Source organism: Lissotriton vulgaris, chromosome 2_1, assembly GCF_964263255.1.
Source record: "Lissotriton vulgaris chromosome 2_1, aLisVul1.2, whole genome shotgun sequence".
In the NCBI taxonomy this organism is placed as follows: Eukaryota; Metazoa; Chordata; class Amphibia; order Caudata; family Salamandridae; genus Lissotriton; species Lissotriton vulgaris.
In genome coordinates this window covers 1,457,493,076-1,457,515,256 of record NC_141687.1, presented here as the reverse complement: position 1 = coordinate 1,457,515,256, position 22,181 = coordinate 1,457,493,076, and the positions used below count along the sequence as shown (strand labels likewise).

The 22,181-nt window shown below is 44.6% G+C and overlaps 1 protein-coding gene across 1 annotated transcript in view; it reads right to left on the bottom strand.

The window, feature by feature from the left end:
- LOC147732751 (roundabout homolog 2-like) overlaps window positions 1–22,181 on the bottom strand; it is a 1,033,034-nt gene that overhangs the window by 49,743 nt on the left and 961,110 nt on the right. The window contains exons 24-25 of the mRNA XM_086957318.1: window positions 13,322–13,503; window positions 8,555–8,665 (exon numbers count right to left, since the gene is read on the bottom strand). Coding sequence (XP_086813444.1) covers window positions 8,555–8,665; window positions 13,322–13,503 — 293 coding nt within the window. The remainder of the gene's footprint in view (window positions 1–8,554; window positions 8,666–13,321; window positions 13,504–22,181) is intronic.

The window sequence follows — 22,181 nt, the reverse complement described above, 5'->3', positions numbered from 1 at the left end:
TGGTTGAATTTTGGCAAGATCTTCGATATATGGTGCCCCCAATTCTAAGTGGCAGGCGTAAGTCGAGGAACTTTTGGGGGCGGATAAGAGGAATCTGAAAAACTTGTTTTCTGCAATTTGCAGAGAGGTGACATCCGTATGGCCCCATAGTCCTGCTCCGTATAAAGCTGTGGATTGACATTTAGCTTTGTATATGGTTATCAATTCCCTGGGCGGACGTTTTCCTAGTTTTTGTGTAAATGACACCAATGCGGCTAATGCTCTTTTAAAACAATGTTTTCTGGCTTCTACTGCTGGTTTCCAGGAGAGTTTATTATCTATCATGACTCCCAGATAGCAGTATTCGTTTGTAGAGTCTATTTTTTGGCTGCCAAGGTAGATGGAGTTTTGCTGTTTCCTCCCAACCCCAGCCTTCATTACGAAAGTCTTTTTTACGTTTATATGAAGGTCAAGGGTTCTCATGAACTGCGAATATCTGTTAAGGGACCTTTGGAGTTCACGGGGGGTTTGTGCAAGGAGGACGGCGTCGTCCGCGTAGAGTAGAGCGGGGATCGGGCGATGTTTGGCCAGTGGAAGATCACGGGCACCCTTCAGGAGCTCGACCTCCAAGTTGTTGGTATAGAGGGAGAAAAGGAAGGGTGCCAGGACACATCCTTGTCTGACCCCACGCTCTACTCTAAAAGACGCCGTCAGTTCCCCCTTTGTCCCGTAGCGGACTCTTGCGGATGGATTGGAATAGAGTTCCCTTAAAAAGTTCAGGAGTGATGGATCTACCCCCATCTGTGCTAAAAGGGACCACAATTTTGTATGGGAGACACAGTCGAAAGCCGCGGACAAATCTACGTAGGTCATGTAAAGTTTTGCTTTCTTTGCATGCACATATTTTCCAAAGATTATCGATAAATTTAGGGCTTGTTCCACAGTACCTAGTCCTTTTCTAAATCCAAATTGAAGGTCGGATAGGATGCCTCTCTCTTCCGCCCAGTCCTGAAGTCTTTCTAAAATCACTCTTCCTGCTATTTTTCCCAGTGAGTCCAGCAAAGAAATTGGGCGATAGCAGGCAGGGTCCATACGGTTACCTTTTTTAAATATCGGCACCATGATGGACCTTGTCCATGACTCCAGAATTCCTAATTTTGCCGTAGCGGTGCAGACCCTTGTTAAAATCGGTGCCCAAAGTTCTGTTTGGTGTTTAAAAAAGTCTGCCGGGACTCCGTCCGGCCCTGGAGCTTTTCCTTTTTTGGTTGAGTTCAATGCCACAAGAATCTCAGAGATTTCAAAATTTATGTCTATAGGGTATGGTAGGAATGTTTTTTCCTCCTCTTCCGTCTCTTGATCAGAGGTTGGTTTTTGGAAGATGCTGGTAAAGTGTGATACCCAAGTTGCAGCGTCTATAGCAGCTTCGATTTTTGGGCAAGTGTCGCCTGCCAAGAAAGGAGTTCTTATAATTCTCCAGAAGGCTTGAGAGTTTTTTTCTTGGGCACTGGTGTGGAGTTCATGCCACAGCGCTTGCTTCAGTTCCTCTTTCCTCTTTTTCCTAATTTTGTGATATTCGCTTCTGAGGGTGGCTATTGTGCGGGGATCCCTTTCGTTTTTGTTTAAGGCTAGCTTCAATTTTGTATGAGCCTTAGTGCACTCTTGGTTGAACCAGCCTTTGGGCCGGGATGGACCGGATTTTTGTGTTTTTGTGAGTAAAACCTTTAGTTTGTCCATAATTTGGGCAAAGTTATTTAGAAGCTCCACGTCCTTAGTTGCTATGTCCAAACAAATTTTGATTTGGGGATAGACTGATCTTATTAACTCTTTGGTGAGTTCCTCTGGGTTTATCCTTCCCCATTTTATTGAGTACCCGTTTACTTTATCCATATTGATATTTTCCTGGGTCAATGCGTTGGCTATTATTGCTGGAGAACATTGTTGATAGTTTAGTGAGACTTCCAAGGTTAATATTGCATGGTCACTTTGAAGATTCGGTTTGACTTCAAAGTTTTTTATTCTTAGTTGTAAGGATGTTGATATAATTATGAAGTCTACCGTGGTTTTGTAGCCTCTTCCTATATAAGTAGGTGCAAGTGAGTTATCCCCATAGTCCAGAGTGTTTACTATCTGGAGATCCAGGTCGGATAGGAGATCATTCATTTGTCTACCCATTTTGTTATGCAAGAAATGGGTGAGTGAGAGGCCATCTTCTGTCACCATGCCAGGACATTTTCTTTTTGGTTGGGTACAGGCGTGAAGATTGAAGTCGCCTGCCCATATTATTGCGGCCGGGCCTCTTTCTCCTTGTTTCATTCTGAGAGTAGTTAATTTTTCGTGGAGGTGGGCCAGGACTCCCTCAAAGTCCAGTTCATCCAGGTTGTTATAAAAATTGATGATAACCATTGACTCTTTTTTCTGGAGGAAAAGACCAAGGATCTGCAAATTAGATGCCAGTTCTATAACCTTTATTTTAGCGTTTTGGATAGTGTTGGCTACATAGATGCACAGACCTCCCTTTGGTCTACCTGTGTGTCCCGACTGCGCGAGAGAGGAGTACGTTTTGTACCCCTGCAGGTGATGTTCTTGTAATGACCATGTCTCCTGTATGCATATTATTTGGTGATTATGCATGTGGTGCATGATTGTCCCATCCTCTATTTTTGTCCTTAGTCCAGCGATGTTCCACGAGATCAGGCTCAGGATTGTTAGACTGTCCCTTGAGCTTTTTACTCTTTTTGATTCGTTAAAGATCTCTGGGGCTGGAGGAATCTCTGGGTCTGGAGGGACTAATGGGGAGACCGTGGGTTCCGATAGGTCTGTGTGGATTTGGGAGTGTTCTTGTGGTTGTGGTAGTCAATCGACGCACTCCAAGGCGCTATACCTGTTTGCTAATTGTATGCCATTCCAGCTATCCCAACGTGTGGGGTCACTGTACTTTCTCCAGTGTTCCTGTCCACTCCATTCGTCCCTATCTCTTTCTTGGTGATTAAGGCCTAGTGGGTTGAATGGGGGAAACCGTCCTTGCCGCGGCTGCTGCCATAGGTGAGTGTTGTGTTGCGTGGATTGCTGGGGTTGCCACCACTGTTGGGTGGTATGATATGGGTATTGAGGAGGATGAGCAGGTGGTTGGGTAGCAAGGTGTATAGGTTGAGGAAGTTGGGCGGGTGGTTGCCACTGGAAAACTGATTGTTGTGGAATTTGTGGGAATCGTGGCAAGTGTGGGTGCTGCTGGTATTGATACGTATTGTATTCAGAGGAATTTATAGGCCCAGTGTTTAATGGGAGTACGGGAGAGGGAAAATTTTGCCTTGAAGATGGGGGTAGGAAATAGGACAAGGGAAGGGGATTTATTTGGGTGGCTGGTCCTCTGTTGGGTGAATTGCAGATATAATTTGATGCCCCTATCTCCCTAAATTTGATGCTGATGACATCTCCCGCTATTGCCTTCGTGCTTCTGCCAACCCAATCTCCTCTGCGTGCGGAGAAGATATCACCCCTGATGTGAGCGGGTAAGGGTTTGTGGAGTTGGAGCCACTGGGCGCATTTGTTCCTCAGCTCCGCGAAAGTTTCTCTTACACCCTCCTTCAGTGGGGGAACAGCTGTTAACACCACCACGAAGGGAGAAGCTTCCGGGGGTAAATTGATTATTTTGGGCCGAGACTGCTTGGTCTTCAGTTCTGGTGGTTTTTCTAGGGAGGGGGTCTCTGCTGGAATGGTGGTATTTCCTTTTGTTTGTCGGTTGTTTGTTTTAGTTTGACCTGCTGGACCTATTTGTGTAGCAGGGGGGAGATCTACCGCGACCGGAATGTCTTGGGGGGCATCTAGATTACTCCCTTTTTTAGCTAGGGGTTGTGTTACTGCCGCTTTTCTGGTTGGTGAAGTGTGAGGCTTGTTTGTTATACCTGTTATTTGTTTGAGACTAGATGGTTTTTTTGGGAGTATTTCCTTTGCCCCGTGCGTTGGAGCGGGACCGTTCCCGCTTGCCTTACAACTGCATTTCGTATTGATTAGTGACGTAAGTCTGTCCAACTTTGATATTAGGGGTTTGATCTGTGCTGTAATATTAGCTTCGAGGTCTGATTTTAGGTCCATGACCATGTTTTCCACCCAACAGGGGATACCTGCCGAGGAGTTTGGGGTGGGCGTGATCAGATTATGATTCTTTGTTTTTGTTTTAGGTTTTTCCTTGATAATTGGCATAGCCTTAGGGAGGGTGGAGGTGTTTTTCCTTGTTTTTGTTGGTTCTAAGGTCGTTACTGGATCAGGTAGTAAGGGATTACTAATGGCACTCTGGTCTAATTTTTCAGTCGGTGATTGGCAGGCTTCTAAGTCTGGGGTTGCTTCAAGGTCGACATATGATTGATCAGAGTCTGTTTGGGTTACGGATAAATCTACAGAATTTGGTACAGTCATCGTAGGAACGATAGTTAGTGGCAGTGGTAAAGAGCAATTATTAGCAACCTGGTGAGCAGGGGAATTTGCGGTGGCAAGTGAGCCGAGCGAGGATCGTTTGGCCTGCATGAGGTCCAAGGAGACTCTTTTCTCCAGTAGGATAATACTCTTATCAATGGTGTCGTTTACCCTGGATATGAAAAGGTCTATAGGACCGGTCACTTGTGTCACCAGTGTAGCTTTCTTAGACGTGCTTCTAGTTTTGGGACGCATCGTGGTTCTCAGTGATGTACGTCAGAAGTCGTGGGGGCCTGCGGGAACGAAGTAAAGTACAGGGTGACAGGGCCGGGGCCGTCCTCTGCATGCAGTTTGTGTTAATCGCACACACCAGGACATCTTCATTCACATGCTAAAGCTTCCCTCTGTCATCCGATCCTTCCTAGCACGCACCTCACTGGCAAAGCCTTAAACACACACACAACTATCCTGATTAACCTGTGCCCCACCCCATACACAGACACACCCCGATCTTGTTGCACTCATCCCGCAGTCTCACCGGCTAGGTGAATTTAAAGGGCAGCCTGATGGGGTTGCTGAATCCCGGGACCTCGGTGATGGTGAACGAGTTGGCCCCTAGCACCGGGGTGACGAGGCAGCTGAAGGTGCAGGCCTCCAAGGAGGGCACCTTCTGGAAGTGCATCAGGCAGACCCTGAAGAAGGTTCGGCAGTCGGGCCAGCAGGCGCGCTCGTTCTCTAGGAGACTGTCGCCGTTCACAAAGTCCTCCAACTGGAAGACCCCCGAGCAGGACACCTGCACACAAGAGAGACACCCACGTCAGACCTGACTGCCTGCCCCCACCCAGCACCCAGGCCTCTGCGACGCCTGCCTCCACCACTCATTTATTTACCTGTTGCAAAACCAAGGAGAGAAACGTCAAACCAAAGACGCATAACGTCGCCATCCTGTCCATGAGTGCCAAGCTCCAAATTCAACTTATACGCAAAAAAAGTTGTCTTTTCACTTGGTTGATGTTTATATTATCCACGTGGTTTAAAAAGGTAGTGAACAAGAAAATATAAAATACGACAAAAAAGAAAAACAAGCGGCACTTCAACCGCTTGGGTGATTGATGGCGGCGGCAAGAAAAGCGAGGCAGAGTCTGCTCACGCTGCCTGCACGCGCCAGTCGGCCCTCAGATTGGTTAATAAGGAACACCAATCAGAGGGCCGACTGGTGAGTGCAGGTAGCGTGATGAGGGGCTGCTCTCTCCCGATGATGTCAGGGAGAGAAAGAAGAGAGAAAAAACGCCCCTGAATCAGGAAAAGACGGGGCTTAAAGGGAGTGACGCCCCTCTCCTCCAATGGCTGGCAGGCATTTACGAGGCCAGCCAATGGAGAAGAGGGGCGGGTTCAAGCCCCCATTTTAAGAAACATTAAACCTTCGGACCGAACTGCGCAAGCGCAGCCTACGGTCCTCGACCTAAAAACATTACACATACATTCTTCTAATTCCCCTAAACAACCAGTTATCTGCAGAAGGAAGCAGGCTTTTCACTGTTACTTTTTCCGCAAGCAAGCACTCACTTATCATGTAAAGGGGCTGTCCATCTGCTAGTACGCTTCGACAGCTCATCGGCGGCATGAAGCACTACTTAAAAGCAATAATAATACAATAGAAATACCTGACCTAGCGAGAAAGGAACTATTTAGTTTGTCTGTGCAGCCCTGCAATCTCCACAGCGGGAAACACACAGCTGCTAAATTCTCAACGTTGGCACCAGGCGAACGGAGCCAAAATCCAGACGGCCATTAAAGTGCACTGTGTGATCCTAGGCAACTCGTTTATGATATGGTCCCAGAGAGGCTGTGATTTTAAGCGCAGTTCAGGAGCGTGAAGTCAATCAATTCTGCCAGAAACTTGCTCCCTAAGACACGGGCAGCCAGTGGTTGCATGCCGCCTAATAGAATTGTGCTATATATCTAAGAACTTTCTCTCCGTGTCTCAACGTTTCTCCAGTCTGAACCACCCACAAGAGTTCCACTTAGTCATAAATCCTCAATTTACCAAATGAATACCGTCACAAACTTCGCACTGCAGGTTCTGGGCAGGACTACAAATAAATAGGGCTCTGTATCCAACAGAGATACAATGTTTTTGAAGTAAGGGTGAGCTCAATGGTTCTTTCTTTCGTCACATATACGGTAATAAGGTACAAGGCTCTCCTGACAGCTGCAGGACTTGATTTGATTGTTTTTTTTTTAGAGAGGGCTGGTAAATGGATACTAAAACAAGTGCTACATGCTAGAATGTGAAAGAGACAGCCTGTTTAAGTGTGGCAGGAGGTGTTTTTTAATTATTAAATAAGATAAGCCGAATAACAGCGCACAGGTGAAAGCGATTAGTTGAGGCGAACGCCCGACATCTGTTCTTTCAAAGTCAAAGTCAATCTGAATGATGAATAGCAACTGCCACATCGGTGAAGTTTGATATCGTGTGTTGTGGCGGTGGTAGAGCGGAAGGTGATTGAACCAGCGGGCGGGCAGGGGAGCGGATTCCTTTGAAGTGTTTGAAGTCTGATGCCTAGAGACTCACAGGCTGCCAAATGGTGTGCGATGTGCACGCGCCCACACACATGCACTGTAGGCAATTCGCCTGGAAAAACCTTTGGGAGCATTTTTGAAAGCCTCTTTATTTTAGTCTCGCAGACAACGCATGTGCGTTGGCACAGTGAGACCTTAAAAAGGAGAAACAACACAAGAGAACTCAGTCCGTGTCACTGTAAAATAAACTACAACTTGTATTACACTACCAGGGGTCCTTAGTCTGTGCAAGCTTCCATAATCCATGGGCCAACGCTGTTTTTGGGGCCGGGGGACACCCGGGAGGGGGGGTAACAGGGGAGTCCACGTTCATCCTAAGTGTGGCTTTCCACCAGGGAGCCATTCCTCTCTCCCCCCACCCCTCAGGAGTCCCAATATACGTGTCCAATCCTCACCCATCAATCTCCTGTTAATGCATATGAATGTGTGCCTCCCCCAAGGGATTGTAAAGGTATTCTATTGAGGAGAGAAAGACAGTAGATTGAACATGAAGCAGACTCTCCCCAGTGGCGTAGCTTGACCGTTGGGTACCCTCGGCCCAATCGAATCCTTTCTTAAAACCTACCACTGAGCGCGGCTGCTTGCCGTGAGGAGGTACTGGTGATCTCTGAGTGATACCCTCATAGGTGGAGCACTGGGAGTCCGCCAACATTATTGCATAATACTGTGCTGATTTTGTTCATACTGCGGTGGCACTCCCACCCTAGGATTGACCGCTGCCCGGCGGCCTGCACAGATCGCACAGCCTCATATTGAAACTCCTAGGGCTGTTCTGCAGAAGCTACCAGGGTATTACCTGTTCCATCCAGGGCCATGTGTCACTCGATAGACGCACGACCTGCAACCTTGGCAACGTAACGGAATTGAGAGACGAGCGTAATGACTTACTGTAGCAGGGCTATCTGTGGAGAAGATATGCTCAGGCTCAGACCCTGGTAGGGCACAGCTTTGAAGAACGATTGTGAAGTGGGAGCCCGGTGACTTCCACAGCGGCCACGAAACGTGGGCAACAACAAAGAGGCAGTCGCTGGTATGTACAGACAATAAGAAGAGGCGCACGCCCTGCACACTGGAGTGGAGACAGAGGCGGTGGCAGCAGCTCTTAATTCGCCCGCCTAGAGCAGGGCGCACTCGATCTGTGGTTGGAGGCCGTTCTGCACTTAAAGAATCTGGAAGGGAAACTCAGGAGAACCTGTGCACCAACAATGGCCCAAGATTTTAAAAGCCATCGCTTATACCAAGGCGACACTTCACCAAGATATCAGTACAGTAGCGGTGGGCCTGGGCCTATTATGGGCGGAACATGTCAAACTAATGAACAGGGTGAAACACTCGAAAACGAATCTGGAAGTGCTTGCCCTTGCACAACAGGTTTTAGCTGCGCAGGTCGACGAACTCTCTGGAAGGATCAGTGTCCTGGACCTTCTCAAGTAACATTGTACTTAAAACTCAGGTGCCATTATTAAAAATCACGTCACAAAAGTTAACTATCTGATGCACCTGCAAATGTGAAATTAAAGGCCTGCTATGTTCTATTTAATTGACGATAGTATACAAAAATGCAGAGCAATGTCACACAAACCTTCTTGTTTCCCTTCCTTCCGGCAGTACCCCGATTTGGATTTTTTCTTGGCCTTCGACATCTGCCCGGGAGAGCTGTGCATATTCTCTGACAGAACATGACGTGTTTTACCTAAAGACAAGGGGAGGGTGAAAAACGACAGTTAATTCACAATCAGAAATATATCGCTGGAACAAGGCTTTCTCCAAATTATGAATACTTGCTACACTCCTCCAAACAAAGGTTTCTTTATATTTTGGATGGACTACTACATCTTCTTTGATGTGGCTCGTTTACCTAATAACACCCATAATGTTATGCTGTGTGCATGTGTAAAAATACAAGAATAAGGATTAACAAATGTGCTGCCAGTTACTAGTACAAAAGCAAAGAAAAGGTTGGTCCACCCAATATGGCATTAGGTTCAGGAATTTCAATATTCAAGTCAGAGCGACAAGAAAGACTGTTTTTTGCCTTTGTACAAACAATCGATTATCCCCAAAAACATCTTGATCATTGCTAATCACAAAAAAAGATGGCAGATAGATATTGATTAGAAATAAAATGTAGGTAGTAAACATAGACAGTGATAGCAGATAAGAACAGCCAGGCCAATCTTGTCTGCCGATTTCTCCGTCTACCACAATAATGCAGACTTCTATTGGTCTCCATGTTTGATAAATTCATCTATACTATTGCTTTAAGTAACTGAAGGTGCCACAAAAGAGTAGACAAACAAGTAAAGAAATATTTGATCACCATGGGGAATAAGAGAAAGAAAGTGCGGTCATAGGAGGACCAAGCACCATATTTGTTATAATCAGAAAAAGGCCTGCTTTTTCTCCCATAAGGGGGAGGGTGAAGGAGGAGGACTGGTTTCACGTTTTAAGGAAAACATTTCTTTTTGTGGAAAGGATAAGGAGTAGTTTCTGTCCTGTAACTCCAGTTCTGTAGTAGGGGTATCTCTGTTATAGTCATAATCTAGTGAATAGTCCCGCCCATTTGCGTGGACCCCGACAATCAAAAATAATCTCAAGGTGGGGGACTCCAGACGTAGATCTGTTCGCCACCGACGAAAACAGCAAATGCCGAGACTTCGCCTCCAGGTACTACCAGCAGGGGACGCTGGGGAATGCGCTATGGATCAACTGGTCGAACAGCTTTCTGTAAGCTTTTCCACCCATTCCCCTGATTCCGGCGGTACTCATCAAGCTGGCCCGGTCCAGGGCACAGATGATACTCATTGCCCCGGAATGGCCCAGGCAGTGGTGGTTCACGGACCTGCTTCACCGGTCTCTCCTTCCTCACATACGGCTGCCGTGCAGGCCGGACCGTCTCACGAAGTTCGGGGGGCAGATGTTGCATCCCAACCTCTCGTCTTTGAGTTTGGCGGCATGGCTCCTGAGATAGTGCAATATGGCCATTTGAATCTGCCTGAAGATTGCCTGGACATACTGAAGGAGTCTAAGAGACCTTCCACTCGGACTTCCAATGCTTACAAGTGGAAGAGGTTCTGTATCTGGTGCAAGTCCAAGAACTATGACCCGACGACGTGCAAGGAAGACGTCATCCTTCCTTACCTTCTACATTTGGCTCAGTCTGGACTTAATGTTCATTCCATTAAGGTTCATCTCGCTGCATTGACTGCCTACAGGAAATACCCTTCACAGACTTCCTTCTTCCAGATCCCTGTGATCAAAGATTTTTTGGAAGGCTTGAAGAAAGTGTTCCCTCCTGTCAGGCTTCCTTCGCCTTCATGGGAATTGAATGTGGTGCTGTCCAGATTGATGAAGGGGCCTTTTGAACCTATTCATAAGGCTTCCTTGCAGCACCTGTCCTGGAAGGCGGCGTTCCTCGTGGCCATTACATCGGCCCGCAGGGTGAGTGAAATTCAGGTGTTGTGTTGCCAAGAACCTTATACTGTATTTCATGCTGCTAAGGTTGTTATGCGTACTCACCCTAAATTTCTTCCCAAGGTTATTTCTGATTTTCATGTCAACCAGACCATAACTTTGCCTACGTTTTTTCAGAATCCTTCATCTCCAGCGGAAAGGTCTCTACATTCCCTGGATGTTAGGAGGGTGCTGAAATTTTATCTGGATAAAACCAAAGATATTCGTAGGTCAGACCAATTGTTTATCAATTATGGTTCGGTCAGGACGGGTCTTGCTAACTCTAAGCAGTCCATCTCTGGGTGGATTGTGTCCTGCATACAGTTGTGTTACCAAAAAGCTAATAAGACCTTAGGAGGTAAACCTAAGGCTCATTCCACCAGGGGCAAAGCTGCCATGACAGCTTTGCTCCGTCCATTTGCAGAAATCTGCAAGGCGGCCACTTGGAAGTCGGTTCATACCTTTGCTAAGCATTACTGTCGGGACACTGATGCCAGGGCAGATGCTCAGGTTGGGAAGGCTTCGCTGCGAAATTTGTTCGCGCAAAAGTGGTATTAATTTTCTTCTCTCCACCGCCGCTTTGGTGTGGGGATGGGCTTGCCATTCTATTCACTAGATTATGACTATACACAGAGATCCCCTACTACAGAAGAAGTAGTTTCTGACCTGTAACTCCAGTTCTGTAGTAGGGGTATCTCTGGTATAGTCATAAGCGCCCGCCCTCCTCCCTAGTGGAGAAAGATATTCATGTAAGGAATGCTACAGGTCTGGTGTGTTATGCCTTCAAAAAGAACTGAAAGTAAAAGGGACCTGCTGTGCATTCTGGGATACTGGGAGAAGTTCTGGAAAGTTCTCTTAAAGGCACAGTATCCTATTTAAGCAACATAATGGCAGCCTATGGGGCTTGTCTGTCCATGCCTTCCTCTCTATCATTCCAGAGGCTTTTACTGGTAGAGGCAAGTTTCTCTATGGAAGAAACTGAGCAGGCTGCGTTGTGTGTGTGGTTTTTTTGGTGGAATTTCTAGTTGAAGTACTGGACAGTGTAGCCTGTGGATATAGGCTGCATTATTTGTCTTTAAATTCTCTCTTAAGTGTCTTTGCAGTTCTGCATTTTTTGACAACTTAAGAGATTATTTTTGATTGCCGGGGTCCACGCACATGGGCGGGACTATTCACTAGATTATGACTATAACAGAGATCTCCTACTACAGAACAATATAACCACTGAAAGGGCTACTTGTCATTTAGCTTTAAGGAGGACTGCCTGAATTGTGTGGCTTCTCAACTTATATCAGGTCAGATGCCTTCAGGGATACATATTTGAATAATGTCATCACAGATGCCTCTCACTATTTATTGATGAAGGATGGAGGAGAGGAGACAATTCCTGGGGAACTTGGCATCAAGAAATGATCACCCATTACAACATGTATGTGCAATGTAGTAGAATGATGTGCCTTCATCATAGGAAGTTTAACTGGATATGTTAATCGCCATATTACATGTCAGGTGTGTTTTAAGTAGTAAAGGATTGCTAATGTCTCTGTTTTTTTAACATAACCTATGTAACAAGCATATACCAGAGCAATGCCAAGTGTGCTGCAGATTTCATCATTATAAAAATGGACTACTCCTCTTCTGAAATTTAAATTATATTGTTGACTTAGGAATGGAGCATATGTTTTTCAACTGGGAACGAATCCTCCTGCAAAAGGAGCCCCAACTTTTTACAACATAGTTTACGGTTAAGTAATATTCTCGGTATTGCAAACATTGCCCATGCAAAAGTATGCGTTTTTTAGGCCACTCAGGAAGTAGTTCGTTAAAATATGCTGTAGGTGGGGTGCAGAGGTTAAAGGGATCCATTGCTCCCTTCCACCAGCAGGGTCTGTTACAATCAATGACTACAACTTGCAGAGAAGTCATATGGCTTTCTAGAAAAGTCAGTGAGGTTTCGCAAAAGTGACATAGTATGTATGTTTCCCTATGTACCTTGAGCAACACACATTCATGTGAGTTTTGCAATGGCCTGGGGAGTGCTGGTGTACTATAGGGGTAGGGCATGTTGCTTATTTGTGGACAATGTGTGCAGCCTTCTCATAAATATGCCGCACTTAAGGCAAACTACTATTGTTTCTTTATAGCCCTCATTACCTTTTTTATTTTAAGTACATCCAATTTTCAGCATTTTCAGGATGTTTTCAAATCAGGTCACATTCTAAGAAGGCATACCAATAAGCAGCTTTCAAAATGACTAAGAGGCAAAGTTTATATGGGCTCTCTGATATTACCATGTTACATTACAATGTCATCCACAACAATATTCAGAAATATTTGATGTAACTGAGTTGAAGACTCTGCAAAAGGCTATTCAGGTTTTGCTAATATGTGAAGCTAGCATGTATTTTTGAGTAGCTCAGATGCTTATAAATAACTCCAAATGCTGCTCAATAAGTTCACGTCTAAAGTCATGCCATACATTTACAGTTGTGCTTAACGGCCACTTTTGGCTCGTTCTGACAGTCTATGCCTAGAACAATTTAATATTAGCCTTGTGTTAAGGCAAACTGTGTAGTCAAGAAAGATTTAATTCCCCAGGAGTTGGTTTCAAAAACAAAGAAACTGCTGGATGTGTGCCTCTAGTTTAGTGATCTCAAAAACACAGTGACTCGTAATAAAAAAATGAAATCTCTACAAAAACATACAAAGTGGCTTTCGCAACTGCTAGATGACAATGTTGATATTCAGCTGATCAAAGTATGGGTTAGACCAATGACTGTAGTAGAATCTTCATTTTTTAATAAGAGGAGGTTTTATCTGGTTGAGGGAAGCTAAGAAGCATCTTTTTCTGGAGAATTTGTTCATAGGCCTTAGGGGAGAAATATGAAGGACTCACCATTACCAGGAGAGCTGACATTATCAGCACTTAAAGCTGAGGTCTGGCTCAGGTTCCGCCTGTGTCCATGCCTTGGAGTGTTACCTTCTGTCCCATCTTTGAATGCATGCAAATTTGGATTTGATTGGGTTAGTGGGGGACTTTGAACTCGCTGTAAAGGAACCAAGCCAGTGGCCAACAGTCTGGGAAAAAAAACAGACAGTGAAAGTAGTTAGAACATGTCATTCCACAATGCTGCAGAACTGACTTTCAGTGAGATTAAATTAATTGCACAATCTCTAAAAGTGCAGCAAATTCTTTGGACCATATTTATCATTATTTCACACATTGTAACACAGCAAGACAGTTATCTATCAAGATATGGCTCTTTCCTGCTCTTAACCTGCGCTAGTGCACAAACGGCTGTGCAGCGCCAATGCATTCACCCTTGCATTATGGTGCAAGGGTGCCTGCATTAAAGGCAGGGATGCTTTTGTGCATGTAGGGTCACCTTCCTGCACATAAACAATCCTCTGAGGCTTTTTCCTCTTTCTACATGTGCTTCAGAGTACAGCACAGATAGAAAGAGCAAGAAAAACAAGGAGAAAAAAGGATTGTGTTACTTACCCTGTAAGCATCTGCTGTTGGCATGTAGTGCTGGAGATTCACATGCTTTCCATACTCCTGCCATCTAGTGTTGGTTCAGGATTGAGCAAGTTGTTTTTCTTTGAAGAAGTCTTTCGAGCCACGAGGAAAGTGGACTCCCTCCTCTTGGTAACAGTGCGCCTGGGCATCGACTTCATTATTAGATTATTTTCTCTTCAGGAGAGTCAGATTGGAGTATAAGTAAGTATTTGTAAAGAGATGTCAATCCATACGAAAGTATAGACTGCAACGATTATAGGTGACAGAGGAGTAGGTGGGTGCATGTGAATCTACAGCACTAAAGTACTACATGCCAAGAACAGATGCTTACTTGGTAAGTAATATAATTCACTTAAGGCATGTGTGGCTGTAGATACACATGCTATGCGTAGACTGTATAGCACTGTCCTCCAAAAGCGGTGGCTAACCAGTAGCGTTGCGCCTGTTTGAAAAAGTATATTTAGCATGGCCTGTCCTACATTAGCTTGTTGGGGTGCTAGAACATCCACACAATAGTGCTTAGTGAAAGTGTGTAGTGTAGCCAATGTAGCTGTGTGACAAATGAAAGCTATGGGGATGTTGGCCAAAAAAACTATTAAATGCCCCTATTTCACAAGTAGAGTGTGCTCTAGGGGTTATATTCAAAGTTCTTTTAGCTTTGATATAGCATGTTTGAAAACATTTAATGATCCATCTAAAAAATCCTCGATTTAGAGATGTGTTTACCTTTCTGAGGGGGTGCAAAAGAACAAAGATTTGTTTTGTTTTGCAAAAGCCTTTGGTTCTGTCAATATAACACATTAATGCTCTTTTGACATCTAGTTTACGAGGAGCTCTTTCTGCCTCAAAATCAGGTTGAGTGAAGAAAACAGGTAGTTCCACTGATTGATTAGGGTAGAAAGGGAAAGGGGGCGTAGCTTTGCTGAGCAGCAAGGTGAGCGCTCTTTGAGAGTGCTCTTCCGGCAGAAAGAAGGAAGAGAAGTGCAGGAAATGCCCAATATTCTTCCTCCTCAAAGAATCAACACCAGACTCCACGCACATAGGTCACTAAACTCCTGCTCCTCCACTGTGCCTGCTTGTGCCCTCCGAGGTACTGGGTAATCGGGATGTGGTGGGGCATTGTCTCCTTTTCGTCAATGACCTAGATTGTCCTCTTAAAATCTTGACAATGTGACATAGTGAGGCTACTTCGGGCTCCTAGTGCCTTTCAGAAACCTGGTAACTTCGGCTAAATACTGGATGCTCTCTGGACAACATAAGCTGGGAAAGCATGACCCAAAACAATTAAAGTTCTCCTTTGAGAACCAAAGACTCACTTGCCAGTTGGGGCAAGACACTGAATCTGAACCTGCCGTACCTAATTGGAATGAGCCAGAGTTACATGATAATTACACTTATGGCTGTCAAATCAAGCCTGAAAACTGTAGACTGAAAACTGGACCTCCTCAATAATTGCCTTTACCAAGTTAAGCAATGGTTTGAGAAACATGCAACAAGGCCCTAACAGCTAGAAAATAGAGCCCCAAACGTTTTCCTACCCAGATTCACCTGCAAACCTCAAATTTAGCGGACATTTTTTTTCTCAAATATCTGTGTGGGACAATCTTGAAATCTGCACGGATCCACACATTTCCTACCACCCAGCCTTACTCCAGGTCTACCGAGAAAAATGATACCTCACTCGCGACAGGGAAGGGCACAAAACATATTGAGGAGACATCATAATTACCTATCACAAAACAACCTGGTTTTGTAAGGGGGGTCACCCTCCTTGTGCACATCCCAAGCAGGGATCTACTAGGAATGGGCAGCATTGGAAAGGGGAGATTCCCCCCTTTCTATTGATACCTCTCCCGTCTTTCTATGTGATCGGGGGACAAGATTGCCCCTGAGAACATAGAAAGTCAAACTGAAATATGCCTCAAGGTTCATTTCAGTTTTGGTTTCACTGAGATTATGTGAGCGCGACGCGTGGTCTGATCGCCATTTCAGGGAAACCATCTACAAAGCCCCCACTCTCCCCCAGCTCCTAAGGTTGTTGGGGGTGAAAAGAAATCCCTCTGGTGCCTGTACCAGAGGAATGTCTATGCCATGTGATCAGATGGTTGGGAGCCGTCCTATGCACATGAGCACTGGTGCGTCACCGTAGGTGTTTAAGGTGGTGATCAGGTGGGCATGCATCACAAAACAGTCTGGCGTGCTGACCGCCATGAGGAGAACCCTGGCTAATCTAGAGAGGGAGATTCAAGGTATGGAGGTACAATACTTTCAATATAGTGATCTCAAACTCTTAGCTAACATCAGAGAAACATTTTCTGAGTTTCAGGACAAAGCCCTTTGGGAGACTAGTTTTTACATCAACATGCTCAGGCTAGGTGGTATGGGGAGGGGGATCACTGGGGAAAAACACTAGACAATCTGCTAGGAACTCCCAGAACTTCCACAAGTATTACAGAACTGCTAGATTCTTATTCCACGCCAATTAATTCTCTAATGGCATAACTTGCTGTTATATCCTCATTTTATGTTAAATATTATTCCTCAACCTCATCAACAATAGACCTGGACGAATACTTTGACACCATCCAATTGCTTTGGCTTGACCTAGCGCACATAGCCAGAGCCTATCTTGATGAACCATTCACTACTGAAGGTCATACAAAGCACCAGGGTTGGCAGGACTAACCACTTCTTTCTATAAAATGACTTCATATTAGCATCACATCTTCTTGCTATATTCCGTTACTAAAACCAGGGAAAACAATCTATGTGATTCGTACCATCCTTTGTCTTTAATCAATGTCGATAATAGAATCTACACTAAACTTCTCCCCAATAGACTTCAGCAGCTCCTGCCAGTGATCGTTAGGCCGAACCAATCCGGATTCATCCCGGGGAAGTCAACATCCCACAACTTACGTACTCTATTTGCAGTAATGCACCATCTAGACCCTCAGGTATCTGCCTTGGCTGCATTATTGGACGCCACAAAGGCGTTTGAGTCATTGGAATTGACATACGTGCTCTTTATTCACACAGCTTGGCTTCCGTCCGAAATTAACAAAGCAGATATGCCTGCTATACACACTTCCCACTGCTCGGAGAAGCATGAACAACCTTATCTCTGAACACTTTCTTTATTTTACGGGGCACACAGCAGGGTGCCCTTTGTCATTGCTATTATTTGCCATTGCAGCTGAATCACCTGCAGCACGATTATGACAACACCATTCCACCAAAGGAATTGGCTTCACCTCTAGAGTGCTTGTAATTTCTATGTATGCATATGACATCACACTCTTTGTCCGTGATCCAGAAGTGAACCTAGCTCCCATGACTTGTGGTATGATCCGTTTTGGAGACCTCTCGAGCATTTGTATAAACTGAGCTAAATCTATATTTTTTCCACTCACCGATCATACATGACAATTCACAATGGAATATCCTTTTGAATGGGTTACTGGTCGGGTTAAATATCTGGGCATCTGGCTCAGTCAGGACACTCAGAAGTGGTGAGCTCAAATTACGGTACGGCGATTGCCTGGCTGGAGAAGAATATAATCACTTGGTCTAGACTGCCTCTATCTTTAGCTAGTCAGATAGCGATAACAGAAATGATTGATATGCTAAAGCTTCTTTACCTGTTCAGTAATATTCCTATACGTTCACATCACAATTCTTCAAAGTCTTAAAATCATCCATGATGAATTTAATACGGGTGAGCAAACAATCCAGAATCGCATAGAAACTCCTTACCCTTCCACTGTCCCAAGGTGGAATGGGAGCTCCTGATTTATTGCTCTATACTTACAGTGCTCAAACCCAATACCTGCACTTCGGGCTTTACCCAACACCATTTCAACTGCATACAGCTATTGAGATGGACCAGACTGCACCTTGCCTTCTCAATGCAGCACTTTACCAACCATATACATTTCCTGGAAAGGAAATTAATACCATGGAAAATCTTGGATGGGCCTTGGAATGTCTGAGGAATAGAGCCAATCTTATGATGTTATATGCCCATTCTATTCCACTAGCTAACAACTCTCAAGTTCCCCCTCTATTAGAAAAGAGCAACATTGGGAAAGCGCACTAGTTTGATCAATTTCTCTCATCGCTACAGGCTGTGGCGGCCCCACAGATCACATTCCTTGACACACTAATATTCTATCAGCTGTGAGCTGCATGTTATGCATTAGCATCATATGACTAGTTTCCAATCCCACCCCCAACATTCTTGGCACTGGAACACATGCAAACAGATTCATCCGAATGCAAACTAATCATGCAACTCTATAACATCACACACCAACTACCATAAAAGCCTTGGACCACTGGAAAATGGATTTGGACCCCCCATTACAGATGCACAGTGGGCTTTTTGTTGCAGCCAGTTGGAATGCATGTCCCCGAATTATAGATTGCGTTCATTTAATTTCAAATTTCTACATTGCGCTTACTGCACTCCTGTACAGTTATTTCAGATGGGTTTAAGCTCTGACCATTGCTTCCAGCGCTGCAAAGCTCTGCAGGCTGCCTTTCTTCATCTGGCCAGGTAGTGCCCTAAGGTTGTATCCTATTGGAAGGAGATATTCAATCCCGTACAAATATTCACGGGGCAAGGACTACAACACTATCCATTAGTGGGCTTGCTGGGATATGTCAAAGACTCCCCACCTACAACTCGTCGCAGAGTGGCTATGCATTGGGACAGATGCCCTTTGGTTTTGCTTTTTAATGGTGTAAAGCATGGCTTTGTGACATTGCTTTCTGCTAAGAACAGTTATCACATTTTTGGAAGCTCATTCTCCTAAGGCCTGGACCTAAGGACCTCTGGGGGCCTTTGACTGGCTGGTTTAGACAGCAAGAATGTAATCCACCAAATACATCCCTAACGTCATAGGGGATATGCCGATGAATCCTGTCCCCAACCACCCTGGAATATACTCACGCCAGCTAGGAAACTGACATGTTTTATATACTGCACTGCAATGTCATGTCGTTCTATCTTTTAGGATCAACCTGCTGAAACTGCTCCATTTTGTGATGGGAAGGTTGAACTAAGGTGTTGGAGATGTAATTGAGAATACAAGTACATATGTTATATTATTGATCAGTGATGATGACCACTCGTCATGATCCCCTTTCCCCTACATTGTTCTGTTAATCTCCCTTTCCCAGTTTTCATTGTGTTCTATAATGATGCACTGTTTGTACTGTCAGCAATAAAATATAAAGAAAATTAAACTTGTAAAGGGGAAACTACTTTTAGATGGAGTTTTGGGTTGGTGCAAAGAACCACCCTATCCCTGTGTAGTTGGGAAAGGGGTTCTTCTAAAGATAATGCATGGAGTTCACTGACATGACTTAGTGAAGAAATGGCAAATTAAGAAGGCAACATTGCAGGAAAAAAATTGGAGAGAGAAATTGTGTAATGGGTGTATCCATAAGTCTTGTGAGAACAATATTGAGATTACAAACAGGTGAAGGTGGGACTCTGGATGGTATGACTTTTTTAAGGCCTCCCATGAAGGCTTTAATCCCTAGCACTTTGACCAATAAGTGTTGCCTAATTTGTAGATAGGCAGCTACTGGTGCAAGATGTAAGCATATGGAAGTATAAGCAAGGCTGAATTGTTGTAAATGCAAAACATAAAAAAAAATGTTTTGTACCGATGAATTGAATGGATCAACATTTTGGTTATGACAGTAAAATACTCATCTTTTCCACTTAGCTGCATAAGAAGCTCAAGTGGTAGGCTTACATGCTTTCTTGAGAACTGTCATACATTCTTTTGGCAAATTTAGGTACCTGTATTCTATGACCTCAGGAGCTAAATCACCAGGTTTTATACCTTTGGGTTTGGATGTCTTATTTTGCCATGGTTCTGAGCCAGTCTACTGAGAGTTCGAGCAGTGCTGTGAACCAAGTTGTACGAGCCCCTGGAGGTGAAGTGAACCTGGAGGTGAAGTGTGGGAATTCTGCATAATGTGGAGTTGCAAAGACGTCTATTTGTGAAAAATCCCATTTGTGGAAGTATGGGACAAGCACTTAAGGGTAAAGTTCCCATTTGTGAACTTGTTGCTGTATCCTGCTGAGTTCTGCAAAATGGTTGTCTGTGCCTGCCAGATGTTCTGGTAGCAGATGGATTTGTCATGTATTGCCCAATGTCAAATGGTCTGAGAGAGGCATGATGACTGTAGAGAGTGTGTCCCTCCCACATTTGAATGCAGTACATGGTTGTCATGTTGTCCGCCTGGACTAAGACAACCTTGCTGATCAGGTGAGGTAGAAATGCTTTAAATGCTAGGTGAACAGCTTGAAGCTCTAGGTAGTTGATATGGCGATTCTGTTGTTTGGTGTCCCAGAGACTGTGAACTGTTAGCTCATGTTAGTGAGCACCCCACCCTGTGAGGGATGCGTCTGCTTTTAGCACGATTTGTGGAACAGGGTTGATATACTGCCACTCTTTAAGTAAGTTTTGTGCGTTCCACCACTGCAGAGTGTTGAGTATGGCTGTCTACCAACACTACATTTTCCAGTTGACCATGTGACTTAGTCCACTGATATGCTAAACATTCTTGTAGAGGATGCATGTTCAGTCTTGCATGAAGTAATATGGCAATGCATGATGCCATCATTCCCAGAAGACACATGAATGTTTTGACTGTTAAGTATTGATTGGCTTGAAATTGTGGTAGCAGTGTTTGAAAATTGTGAATTCTGGCTGCATTTGGATAGGCTAAACCTGATTGAGTGTTGAGCACAGCCCCTAGATCTAGCGGGAGCTTTGAAGGCTGAAGATGGGACTTTTGGACACTGATAGTGAGTCCCACTTGATACACAAGGTTTATGGGAATCGGAGTGTGTTGAGGACACAGAAGGTATGCACGTGCTTTGATCAGCAATCTAGATAAAGAAATACATGAATGTTTTGTCTGGGTAAATGCAGTGCTGCCACTGCTGAGCATTTGGTAAACATGCAGTGGTTACTTCGAATGGAAGGACCTTGAATTGGTAAGGTTTCCTGCCATCATAAACCGGAGGTATTTGCAATGTGCTGGGTGAATGGGGATGCGAAAGTAAGCGTCCTTTAAGTCTAGTGCTGACATGAGGTCACCTTGCTGGAGAAGTGGAAGCACCTGTTGAAGAGTGACCATATGGAAGTGCTCTGATAATATATAGTGATTTAGAGGCCGTGAATTTTAAAAAGTACAGGGACTAGACCCCTGATTCTAGATGTTGTGGAAGAACTTGCTCTATAGCTCCTTTTAGTAAGGGAGGTTGCACTTCTAGTTTGGGCAGTTGATGATGTTCCGAAGAGAGTCTGTGGGTGTGTGGTGGAATATTGGGAAGAGTGTTGATGAGTTCCAGGCAATAACCATGTTTGATAATGTCCAACATCCGCTGGTGCAATGTTATGGACTGCCAGCTGGGGAAAAACTGCTGCAAACGACCCCCAACACGTGTAAAATGATCAGGGGAAGGAAAAGTAAGTCAATGTTTGTTACCGATGGGGCATTAACAGTTGCTGTATTCTTGCCACTACCTCTGTAGATGCCTCTAAAATACCCACTATATGGAGAGGTGTGAATTTGTGATCTGTAGGAGGATTTCAGAGACATCTGTAGATGTCATTTTTTAACCTGTCTGTAAGAAGAGTGACAAAAGGAGCACCAAGGAGTTGGTGTTTGAAGTGCTCCCATGGATTTGGCAACCTCAGTGTCTTTTTTCTAAGCCCTCATAAACTGTTGGGCCGAAGAGATGATCTTTATTAAATGGGACATTAAGTAACGTTTCCTGGACTTCTAGGTTAAATCCTGAGGTAGGCAGCCAGACATGCCTGTGGAGGAGGACACTTGTATCGGTGTCTCTGGCGGCAGTCTCTACAGGTTCAGCGTGGATCTAATGAAAGAGTTAGAAATTAACTTCCCTTCCTGAACCAGTACTTTCTCTCTTTTTTAATGTTTTTCCAGGGTATACTGGAGGAGTTCTTCCATCTCATCCCAGTGAGCTCTGTCTAATCTAGCTAATAATCTGTGTGTTTGCAATTTGACAATGATTAGCCCATGCAGGATCCCTTAAAGATATTGTCTCCATGGTGCATCATACCTTTAAGCATTAGAAGAGATTGAGATGCCCTGTGTATGGTGCACAATGTCTCAAACAAAACATAAATCCTCCATTAATTCTTTATGTAGTGTAACCCATGGTATGCAGCTGCCCTAGCAA